This window comes from Lissotriton vulgaris, chromosome 10 (genome assembly GCF_964263255.1).
Source record: "Lissotriton vulgaris chromosome 10, aLisVul1.2, whole genome shotgun sequence".
NCBI classification, from domain to species: Eukaryota; Metazoa; Chordata; class Amphibia; order Caudata; family Salamandridae; genus Lissotriton; species Lissotriton vulgaris.
Window position 1 is genome coordinate 948,614,912 of NC_141698.1, and position 13,183 is coordinate 948,628,094.

A 13,183-nucleotide genomic window follows, 5' to 3' on the forward strand; every position below is an offset into this window, starting at 1 on the left:
TTCAGTCGCTAACATCTTGGCACGCCCACTTTGCATGTCATTAGTGATAAATATCACAGACATGCAAAGTGGGGCCCAAGATGGTGGCTATCTCTTACTAGCTGTCGCTAACTGGTGTTAGCGACAGCTAGGTAATAGGGAGATAATGTTATCTCCGCTTTCTTGGCTTTTAAAGCCAAAAAAGCGGAGATAAGCCCCCTTGATAATATGCCCCTATATGTTCAGGCCTCACAGAGCCCACCCAGCGCTCAAGTTTCACAATTTGTTAAACTGTTAGCACTAGACAGACCAGCGACCTCTTAAGCTAATTGATTCTTGCCTGTCTTCGCCTTTAAACAGCAGAGCTGTAGCTCATGTTTCACAAACCCTGCAGGCTAAAGCATCAGTGAGCGGAGAAATGTCTTAGTTGCACCAGTCCTATTGCCTGAGCTGTTAGATCCAATTGATCATTTTCAGAAAACACTGCTTTTGAATCATTACTGATCTTACTTAACTGATCATCTAATAGGGTGCTCAGGATCACACCATGTGTCAATAAAATGTTCATGACTCTTCACTTGCAGTGCTTGAGTGATCTTATGCTTCCCCACATCGCCTCTTACCTGATTCTTCATTAGGAATTCCAGCAGGTGGACCAGAGCCATTCTAATGACATAAACAATTGTAAGAACTTCATGTATGAGATGAGCTGAGAAATAACAGTGAATCATTTATTCAGCCCATGTCAAAGTGATCATCATTCACTGTCGTTGAATCTCCAGTCCCTTACCCAATGCGAGAGAGTGGAACTGGTGAGAGGAAGTATGGCTGCAGCTTCCAGCTCGCTCTGACTCTATCGGTATTCTGTTCACGGTATTGTTAAAAGTTGGTTACTTTTCTGGTTGGACTTCCAAGCACATTCAAACTCCTTTCATATTGAAAAGTAAATGGCAATACATTTGCATTCCATGTGATTAAAACACTCCCCCCCCCCAAACCCCTGCAAAGTTGCATGCTTTGTTTTTCAATAAGACTTAAGCATCACCTGCCCCAAGCCTCTGGGTGGGAGTCACTGTGCACCCTCTGGCTTCCACCTCACCATCACAATGAAATAACGACTGCCATTCTTCCAGTTAGCATACCGCTAGTGTAAATTTCTGTCACCAACCACCACTGTCCAAGACTGAAGGTTGCCTGGATCTACAGGTGCATGACACCCAGGCTATATTAAATGCAACTTTTTTCTTAAAAACAATATTATGTAAAAAAAAAAACTCTATATTGTTACCTAAGACATTCTTTTATGCAATATTTTGGTAGTCGAAATATTTTTGACACACTATTCATATCACAGAATATTTCTGATCTGATATTTTGGTCATTCACTGCTACTATCACCAGTCTAAACTTGAATGTGCCCATGGAAGACACATTGTACTGTTTTGGTTCTAAAGGGAATCATAGATGATGTTCAATAGGAATGTCTTCATTTTTTTTACTATAACAAACACACTGATGCAAAGTGTAATGGAAATTGTGTGCATGACATCACAAATGGCTAGCGAGAAAGGGAGAGCAAATGTATATATTTATTTGGTAGAGTGCTTTGCTAAGGAGCTGACGTATTTTACTTAAAGGGCTTCAATAAAATGATAACATAATTAAACTTGATAACTTCATGAAACAAACATTTTGAGTAATAGGAATGAGTGAAACAAAGACAACATAGGTGTACATCACTGAGGAGCAGCTAAACTACACCCTCAACTGCGATGTCCCCACACAACGACTGACGCCAACCTCGCAGTCAAAGAACTCCACAGATGGATCTGCAAATGCGCAGACAAGCTCGCACCCCTATGCCACCTGATGTCTAGTACCCCAGGAAAGCCACCTGGTTCACCGCTGACCTCCAAGAATCTAGACATACCTGCCGACGTCTCAAAAAGAACTGGAGAACCAGCAAAATATCAGAAAATTGCACCACCTACAAAAACGCCATGACAGAATACCACCAACACATCAGATCCACCAAAAGAACCATCATCCAAAACAAGATCCTCGCCAATTCCAGCAACTGCAAGAAACTCTTCAAAGTCATCCAGGAATTCACCAAACCCCCTCAGCGAAACCACGGACATCACCCCTTCCCTTGACCTCTGCAATAAGCTTGGATCCTACTTCCACCTGAAAATCAAGAGCCTCTACGACAATTTCAACGACCAAGCACCTGACTCCAAAACCACTCCCTCCTCCAGCAACACCAGCCAGCTCACCATCTCCTTCTAGACCCCCATCACCACCGAAGACACCACTTCAACCATGAAAGGCATCCACTTAGAAGCCACCATCGACCCCTGCCCACTGCACATCTTCCACATCTTGCTCCAGAACTACGATGCACCATCAACGCCACCCCCAAGACTGGCATCTTTCCTGACGACTGGAAACACGCAGAAGCCAGACCCCTGCTCAAGAAGCCTGCAGCAGATCCCACAGACCTTAGCAACTACCAACCCATCTCCCACTACCCCTTTGCGTCCAAAGTCACAGAGAAGACGGTAAATGTATAACTAACTAAATTCATCAAAGAAAACTCCATCCCGGACCAGAGCACTGAGTCCGCTCTACTCACCACCACAGATGACATCTGCACCATCCTCGACCAAGGACACACCACGGCCCTAATCCTACTCAACCTCTCTGCAGCCTTCAACACCATCTCACAACGCACACTCACAGCCATACTCCACAACCCTAGCATACAAGGCACCATCCTCGACTGGGCCCTCTCGTTCCTCACCGGCAGAACACAAAGAATCAGACTGCCACCCTTCCTCTCTGAACCGACTGAAATCAACTGCCAAGTTCTCCAAGGATCGTCGCTCAGCCCGACGCTCTTCAACATCTACATAGCATCCCTCACCGCCATCGTCAGACAGCACGGACTCAGCATAGTATCCCTCCGCCAACGACACCCAGCTCATCCTCTGCCTCACCAAGGACCCCATCACCACCAGACTTAACTTTCAAGAAGGAATGAAGGACGTCGCATCCTGGATGGAGCTCAACTTGGAGTAGACAGAGGTCATCGTCCTTGGGCCCTCGTCCTGCACATGGGACAATGCTTGGTGGCCCTCTGCAGCGCTCCCACCCACATGGACCATGCCTGAACCCTCGGCATCGTACTTGACTCCTCCCTCTGCATAACCCGACAGGTCAACACTGTCACCTCCAGCTGCTTTAACACCCTCCGCATCCTCTAAAATCCCTTCAAATGGATCACACTTGAATCAAGAAAGACCGTAACCCATGCACTCATAACCAGGAGGCTGTATTACGGAAACGCCCTCTTCGCTGGGATCAACAAGTCTCTGCTCTGCCAGTTCCAGACCATAGAGAGCACCACAGCCAGACTCGTCCTCGGCATCCCTCGACACAAACACATCACCCAACACCTGCAAGACTTGCACTGGCTCCCCATTGAGAAGAGAGTTACTTTCCAAAATACTTACCCAGGCCTACAAATGCCTTCACAACACTGGACCCCAATACCTCAACGAGAAAGTCACTCTCCACATAACCAAGAGAAACTACCAAAACACTGACCTCGCCGAAACCCTGTGCATCCAAAGAGCCAGAACAGGTGGAAGAGCTTTCTCCTACATTGCGGCCAAGACCTGGAATGATCAGACACGCCCCCTCCCTGAACATTTTCGGGAAGAAAGTCAAGACCTGGCTCTTCAACTGATCGGAGCTTCATACACCCCTCCCCCCCAAGCCCCCCCCCCCAGCGCCTTGAGACCCTCACGGGTGAGAAGCATGCTTACAATTCCCCTGATTGATTGATTGACATAGCAGTGGATTGAAGATGGCATTAACATTTTGGGGTAAATGGAGAACAGAAGCAGGATTAGTTATTCAGTCATTTGATTTATTTGGATACTTTGTATTTTCATTTTTTTTTAAAAAGAAAATCAGGGCGTTGCACCTTGAATCCTGCGATACGTTTCACTAAATTGCATATGCAAGTGTACCAAATATGCCTTTTCTGTGTGGTTTACTCAGATTTTTTATCCTTTTATGAACCTTGTTTTTTCAGGTATTGTGATTTGATGCACTATGAAAAGTCATTTAGTGCCACTGTGATTATGCTCTGTTGCTAAAATGTACTATAAAATTGGCAATGCCAGTTGCTTTATGGAACTTTCCTGTGAGACAATGGTTAGTTTAGAATCATCACAATGCCACAGGGCAAGGAAAAGTGCATTGCCATGTGGGGATATGAACTTTTATACATGCAGTAAATCACCTCTAAGGAGAGCACCGCCCGCCACAATGCTGAAAATACAGGATGTGCCCGCCACTGTGGCGGGCACATCCTAATAGCACCCCCGGGACCCCCGCCCTTATGGTGGGCGGTCCCGATTTACGATGGGATGACGGGCGGGCAATGTCTGCCCGTCATCCTAATAAGGCTCCTAGTTGTGAATAAATAACTCTTTGCTGTGATGTTGCCTGTGAAAATACCAAAATTCACTCAAAGTTGTTATCCACGTGTTCTTAGCAATCTAATTCAAAGATGATAGTAAAACTTTGCCACAGATAGAGGAACAGCGACTTGGTGAATATGTACTATGCTCTGCCTGAGAGCAGACTGGATTATAAATGAAATAATAACAGGGCCACCCTGTATTCCTCAGAACCTAGGTATCCTACACTATCTAGAACTAACGTTGCTCTACAGTGGTTCTAACGAAAATTATTTTAGCAACTAAATGATCAATTGTACGAGAGTTAAAATACATACTCAAAAGTAATGCTTTCTAAAGTGATGATACTGTCAAGCAAGCAAAAAACAGCATGCATCAACCACATTTGATAAAGAGCTCATTAGAATAGGTGCATAGTGAAGATGCAATGCTCCTGAGTGGTGAACAAGTAGACTAAAAAAAGGCAAAACAACTCTTATACAAGTAAAGACATAAAATGGCTACCTATGATTGTGGGATCACATAATGGGGAAGATTCAAATGTAAATTTTTACCCTGTTAGTCTAGGATCCAAAAAGCAGTCCAAATGTTATCTATGTTTCGATCCCTAAACTGGTAATTTCAGTGGGGTCTTCATCAGGACGGTGAAAGAGATGCACTTCGATTTGAAAGGAAGGGCATTATAAAGTAATTATCCAACACACTGAGGTAAATCATGCCAAAGAACACTAACCTTAAAAATGTGTGAAGTGACTTAAACATCCTTATAGGACACAGTGGAAAAAGTGATGTACCACCTTTCTAAACGTCTAATAAGACACCTAAAGAAAAATACTAAGAATACTGAAAACGCCCATGTATAGAGGCTGGCGTTGAAGCTTATCTTGGGCATATATACCAAATAAAGCAGCTAGGTATGTCCTTCCTGTGATGCTATAATGTAATTAGAAAAAACAATTAAAGCTCTGAGGGAACACAGGGCATGAAAGTGAGCTCCGAAACAAAGTGCCAGTGTGCTGCACATTGTAAGTCAAAATACCTCACATATCTTACTTTGTTAAAGGTTTAAACTGATTATAGATACACCAGGAAAAATTCCCTGATTAGCTAAAGGAAAAACAAAGGTTATTTATAATGGGATGCCAGAACACCAACAATGGGGAGCTTTGTAAATCGAAGAAACAGAGCTACCCGTCCCTGTTAGCGCTATTTTTTCCACGATTGCTTCTAAAGAAGATCAAATGGATGCACCAAGAACTTGGGTCAGTATTGCTTGCAGCCCCCATGCTGCATCATTTCTTTCAAATATGCACCAACGTTTGCTAGCATATAAGATGCTATATTAATCTAAGGAGCCGTACAGTAATAAAATAGGAACGCTTCTGAAAACGCTGGTAACAAGTGCAGAACTAGTCCAGAGTATAGAATGGCTCCCTAGTACATGAAAAGTGTAATTGGATAAGTCAAAATGTGTGTGAATGCTGGGAGAGCAAGTTGTTGAGTGGTAGAGCCACTAAGGGCAAGATGTAGGAAGCCAAATAGCGACCGCAAATTCTGAAATTTGCAGAATTTCAGGCTTTGCAATCGCAATTTGCCTTTGAGCAATGTAGGTAAGATTAAACCTACTTGCAAAATAAGGAATCGCAAAAATTGTGATTCCTTATTTTGCAATTGCATTTAAGGAATCGGGATTTCCTTTAAAAAAAACACTTTTTTGCTTTTTTTAAAGTGCCATTTGGCACACATTCATGCCATTATGGCATGTATGTGCGCCACATATGCACACATGCACATATCAGGGGTGCCACAGGGTGTCCTTTTGGAACCCTTGCACCTTTGAAATTGCACCTGGAATTTGAGAGTGCCTCTAGGTTACTCGCAAATTGCGGGCGCAAATCCTATTCATTCCTATTGTCCTCTGGGCCCATAGGAATGAATGGGATGGCATTCCTTGATTGCGAATTTCAATTTGCAATTCGCAATTAAGGAATATTAAAGAATCGCAAATATATTTGCGATTTCTATCTACATTCAATTTAGCGAGTCCTTAATGGCGATTCAGTAAAAATCGCTATTTAGGACTCGCTAAATTGAATTTACCTACATCTGGCCCTAAGTAGGATGAAGCTAAAGCACTCCAAAGTAAAGAATGTCACCGTATTAAGCAGTAATGAAAGATTCACAATCCACCCTCTTGATAAGGGGTGTCCTCCTGCCAAGTCCAGCGGCAACACCAACGCTTGCGCGTACTCTGTAGGATGCCAGGAAGGTGTCTGACAGAGTACGCACACACTTTTAACTTTCTACTATAAATGACTACATCTTCTAGCACATGTTTCTGGGCTCCGAACATTAGCAATATATCTGAAAATGTCAAGATAAAACATATTTGCAATTTTTTATGCTGTCTCCAATGAAAAACAGTCATGCACTGGTTGGCCTGGATAATGTAGCAATTCTCGAGCCGCCTTTAAAGTACAATCCACACCTGAGAAGACATTTTAATAGCATTAATGTCTTCTTTCTTCTAGTGTGTCGATATTCGCGTCTTGGAGCAAGAATGTGGCGTACAGGACATTATTGGAGCCGATGAGAACAACCTGCCTCGGTTGGCGGCGGCCATTTTGACATTGTCTCTCAAAGGTGTCAGCGTCTGCAAATCACACCTGCCTACTCTGGATTTCTTCACAGAATACATTTTTCATACTTTAAACCGGACGAACGACCTTCATGCAACAGGTAGGACAAGAGAATTCGTTTTTGTGATTTCTGTGCCAATTCTCTTATCCAAAACGCCTACCTGGCAAACAGTGTGCATTATCTAGACCTTAAGGAAATTGCAAAACAAAGAGATCAATGTGCAGCAGCAGGTCAGCGGTAGGACTAAAATATGTTGGACTGACCAGGAATGAAAGGATAATCTTGGCCACGTGATCAGCAAGATTAAGCGATAACCATGCTGCAAGGTACCAACCCGAAGTTAAACAAAGGGACAAAAGCACAGACTGAATTAGTAGTAAAAAAATGTCCCCAGTTCCTCAGCGCGGTCCTTACAATGGGTAATCATCCTCTTGCACACATAAGTAAAATAAAGATGAGTTTAGCGCACAAGCACGTTTTTCTTCACCTATATGTTCATGTTAGCATGGTCGTGTATCTGCATAACCATATCCCAATGCTTAAACCTGTTTCACTCTATTTGTTCAATTATTGTTTATAAAAAGGCGTCCCCAATCCCAAGTATATGCATTATGGGACCGATTCACAACAGCAATACAGATATATATATATTTAAATCAGCAAAAACCTTAGGGCATAAATCACAAACAATAGTGCACCTGCAGATATTTCATGTCTGTGGGAGTAATGTTGTTCATTTTAGGAAATCACAAAAGTTATTCCTGTAAAGTTCTGCAGATCCTGCTTTTCAGACATAATCCTCGAAAACATTTCTAATGTATTTTGATTGACTTAGTGGAGGCACTCCAGTAGTGTATACTTGCATACATTGTTATGTTATATATGGTGCAGTGCTATGGACCCTGTGCAACAGCACGTTTTGCCCACAACAAAAATAGTTTTTGCCAGTGAAAAAGTCCATACTTTTGACTTCCTATACATTTTGGGACGTTTGCAACTCTTCCCTGTCTGCAGACATGTTACAGTTTCTCTTTTCACCTTGGAAATAAATGTACTCCGTTCACGTTGGTGATGTTCATCCCTTTTACCACGTTGGAAGCACATTTACTCCTGCCCCTTGACAGGAACACATATATGAGCCACTAGCATAGCAAGAATGCCATGGGCCCTGGTGCAAGCAAGGGAAATTGCCCCTGTGACTGCTGTTGGGTAGCAAAAAACAGCAATTATCAGGACTCTGTGCTCTAGTGCCACTGCACCTGCTGCACCAATGATAGCTACACCACTGCTCTGACCATTTCCATAGTAGGAAGGGGTCATGTAGGAGTTTAGGAATACCCACAAAGTCATATGTTTTTCTGTATCTTGACACTTAACCTTTGCATGCAGTTTTCTCACATATACTTTCCTACAGTAATAATACTGATGAGCAAAAGTTTTAGACAAGGTTCTTCCTTTTGGTAAGAGCACGTTCTGAAACCTGGCAGTTTGCAGACCTAAATTAAACTTTCACTTAAAGATTGCTTTTTGAAAATCTTTTTTATTTTCTGGGCAAATGTCTAACTCAAAGTCATCAGATTTCCTACTTCTGGAAAACGTACCAGTTTAAGGTTAAAGCTAATTTTCAAATGACTCTTGTTAACTATTATTATTTTATTTCCTATTTCTATACTTGGAATGTTTTTTTCTGGTGGACAAAACCATATCTGTAGAACTGTCTAAAATATGTTGTGTTTGTGTTTTTTCATATCCAGTTACAAGCAAAATACAGAGCTAAACCAATTGGAGTAGAGGGCCCCTCGACTGAATAATCATTCAAACATAGCCCATTGCAGAAAAAAACAGCCATAATAGTTATTTTCAAAAGGATAGAACTACATTCAGTGGGTCACGAGGATCATAGGGCTACCAGGCCCAACCATGATGGCTGCAGGCTTTTAACCCCAATGTCTCGGGGCCAGATCTACAAAGGCTCCTTAGCAACTGGGCAAAGTACCTCTTCTGCACTTGCCTTTTAGTGGTAGCTCTGGATGAACAGTCAAATGCTCCCTCAGGGGAGGGGGGTGTAGATACAGGCAAGTGAACACAACTCATAACTCACAGTGCACACCGTACGAACAATAAATCAATGTCCAGTCAAATACTTTTGTAAGTTAAAGAAGTATTTTATTTCTAACTCTACACATGTAAAGGAATAACGACATTAAGGAGAAATAACACAATCCCTGTTGTGTGTTTATCTAGGTTCCTGATCGATACTGCGACCTTATGCCCCTATTCAGCTATAAATCCATTTATTCCCTATATTGGCATAACCGTTCAAGTGCGATATTCAGAAAGTCATCTCTGGCCTCACACGAACAGAGCCACATTCCAGAATAGTTCTCAGCCACTTCCTTTGCAACCAATTAGTGCAATGACAGAGCAGAAGTCACTATCTGATATTCCTAGATTATCACTCCGAGTTCTTCAACAAGATAAAAACTCAGCAAACGTGGAAATCCCCGCTTGCTGTGTTTTGATTAGTAATGGAACTCTAATGAGCAACTGATAGCTATCACTTCCTAGTGACATCTTTAATTGACGTCTTATGTCCAGCAAACTTGCGTCAAACCAGGCACCTGTCAGGTATAAATATTACCAACGTTGCCTTAAGCAATAGCCTGTTGCTGCAGCTGGTGTCCCATTGCTGTTGTATGCTGTATGCAGTACACTGATGCTGCTGCCCCGCTGCTGGTGGTGAAGCTACTGATACCATTATCGCTGCTAAAGCGCGAACGATGGTGTGGTGAGCTGAGGAGCTGAACAGCCGTCCCTCTGCGAAGAGCCCAGCAGATGCCAAGCTGCCCGCGGACGCTGTCCCCCCTCCTCCTCCTCGACGTGCTTAAGAGAGACGCTGCCTTTCTCCTGCAGAGAAATCCAGCTCCAGCGTTTCTAGTCTGCCCTCGCGGGTGACTGGGATACCGAGTGCCTCCTGAAGGAGATAACAGACCTCCATCATTCTATTCAGAGGTATGGTGTTGACTAAACCCTTAGATGAGAATTCTTGAAGCAAACCTTGGCAAAACCAACTTAACTTAAAGCTACTTACTTACTCCCCTTCCACGTGTTAGGCTTAGGTCAGGCACACTGGGGTAGGCTTAGTTAGAAGCACCAGTTGAGTATTTTAGCCTAATGTATATATGACTGTATATATGTTTTATTACTTTTAAATCATTGTATGGCTAAGAAACCATATCAATGCTTTTACAGTATTATCTTGCAATACTTATCTTACTGTACGTACTTTTTATCATAACAAGTCTTGCAATTGTGGCAATACATTTCTCTTGTACGAGAAGAAAGACTGTTCAATAAATGTTAACCCTTTATTCTCTCTATTCTCTACATATCGTGAAAGTAAACTGCACTAACCTGACTGAGTGAAATACCTGTCTATTGTTTCACACGACCCTAGAGATTGACTCTTGATCTGAGGAGCAAAGTTGTCATGTTGCACGGTTGTTGGAAAACTGAATCCCTTCTTGTCTGTGCCAGGGAAGCTGATCACTTCCTATGCAGAGAAGAAAGTTTCCAGTGACCTCTGAGCTAGTTGGTAACACACCCAATTAAGTTTAGCATAGTCAGTAGAGGCCTGGAAGATCCGCACTTCTACGTCGATACTACTGTTTATGTTATTCCAATGCGCAGGGCCTAGTGGGAAACTAGGAACTACACTACATGGCGCCCAACCGTTTGGTAAGGCGATAAACTAACGCAAGACGTTAGAGTAACTCAGTCGTGCATATTTCACAGACCCCTTTCTCCCGTAAATACTCCAATAGACGTCTGGAGTGGGTGAAAGGTTAAAATCCGCCCGAACTCAGTAGGAAGAGATTCCTATGTAAAGCTCTGGTTTATTCAACGTTGAAGGATACAGTGTTCCAAAATATTGTGCACCTAATCTTTGTCTCCTTGGAGACCAACTCTGCAAAACCTGCATTTATACAATGCCAGGAGAAAACGGAACCACTGGGGCCGCAGCAGATGCGACTCAGCAGGGTCCCGAACACACAGACCCGGATGCAATTATCATCCCGGTCCACTTAAGAAAATCTATAACTTTAAAACTTATAGAGAACGGACTGACACCACAAGGTGGTACAGTAATTTTCGTGATAGAGGCTCACGAATATCGGCAGACAGAGGTATTCTATTCATGGATAAACTTTCCAGCGGCAAACGCTACAACAAAAGAGTTTCACTATTACAAAATAGAGGAACCTCCGGAAGAGTACGCTCCTTTCGAGGAGATTGAAATTCCACTTAAATTTCAAGAGCACCTGCTCTGGTTTAATGGCGCCCTAAAACATAATGATCACATTACCAGGCTCGGTCCACTAGGTAGACCAGGAGCAACGTGGCCGGTTCTAGCCAGCTACACACCACATCCGGACATTGGAAAAATGTAAAGGGAAGACCTTTTAGTTAACATAAGAGAATTAACAAAGGCTTACAGAGAGTTAGTAAAATTATTTAAAAATAATTCAAACACTCCTAAAAAGAGCTGGGATGGAAATAAACAATCCACTCCCAAGGAAAAAGTTTTCCAGTCCAGAGGAAGGTCTCCTCGACGGAGGGAAAGAACTCCGACTCGAGAACACCAGTCTCCCCAGAGGGAGCCCTCTGAGAAAAGATATAACCTTAGAAATAGGGATAATCTGAAAAAACCTGATAGATATCAAAGTATTGATACACGTCCCTCTCGATCTTTTCCACAGAATTCGGAAAGAAGAGGACGGTCAGACCCAGGAGAGCACACCAAGTCCAAAGACAAGGAACCTGCTCAGAGTAAAAAATCTCAATTTTCAAAAAAGAAGGTAGCCAGTATTAGAGTAATCAACCATGCCGAGAATACTGAGGACACAGTTGAAAAACGGGGAGTGGGCATTGACAATGTTGGACAGTGCAGCAGAAATCAGTATAGCGCGCAAGATCTTGATGAGTCATCTGGAGACAGTGGACACGAATGAATACATTCAGGTTGAAACTGCTGACACCAGACTTAGCGAGCCCCATAAAATATACGAAATAACATTGCGTATAGAGGGTGATAAGACTAGGAAAATAAAGGGTCTATTTTGGGATAAGCTCTCAAAAGGCTATGATATTCTGTTAGCTGAAAAAGATTGGCCCCCAGAGTTTGTCAGGGAGTGCCCTCATGGCGAAGAAGTGATTATGCCTGCCTTCTCGAATCACATTCCGATTCACAAAAAATATACTTATGCAAGGAAATGGGCAGTAGCCCAGGCACCTGCATTATATAAAAATCATGTAGGATGGGATGAGGACTCAACTCCTCACAAAATCCAATTAAAAAGTGAACCAACTGCCCAACGGCAGTATCCCATTAAGCAAGAAGCTAAAAAACAAGTCAGGGAGATCTTAGATCAACTTGAATACCAGGGGGTGATTGAAACATGCACCTCTCAAATGAACAATCCTTTGTTTCCTGTCTCCAAGCCAGACAATTCATATCGTCTAGTTTTGGACTACAGACATCTTAATACATGTTGCAAAACTTTTGCAGTACAAAACTCGCATAGTGCAGCCCTAATGAATAACATAGTTAGGAAAAAATATAAAACGACATTAGACATATCTAATGGTTTCTTTTGTCAAAACATTGCACCGGAAAGCAGATATTTGACCGCTTTCTCTGCATTTGGGTCGCAGAAAAAATTCTGTCGACTCCCACAGGGGTTCAAGAACAGCCCAGGACTATTCTCAGCTAGGGTAACAGAGTTACTACAAATATATGATGATGAGGCATTATCTTACGTAGATGATATCTATCTCACAGACGACGACTTGGATACTCACTTGAAAAGAGTGAACACCATTATACTTGGGTTCGCAGCAGAGGGTTACAAATTCAACTTTAAAAAGTCCCGAATTGCCCATCTGACAGTACTATTTTTAGGGTACGAATTATCAAGTGAAGGGAAAAGCCTAGCGGACAACTTCTTAGAGAAGTGAGCTGTACTCCAAGCTCCAAAAACGCTGAAGAATTTACAATCCATTCTAGGTTT

General features: G+C 42.7%; 1 protein-coding gene across 1 annotated transcript in view; it reads left to right on the forward strand.

Moving 5' to 3' along the window:
* The window catches only part of SLC39A12 (solute carrier family 39 member 12), a 310,966-nt gene that overhangs the window by 130,800 nt on the left and 166,983 nt on the right, over positions 1-13,183 (forward strand). The window contains exon 3 of the mRNA XM_086940003.1: positions 7,004-7,211. Coding sequence (XP_086796129.1) covers positions 7,004-7,211 — 208 coding nt within the window. The remainder of the gene's footprint in view (positions 1-7,003; positions 7,212-13,183) is intronic.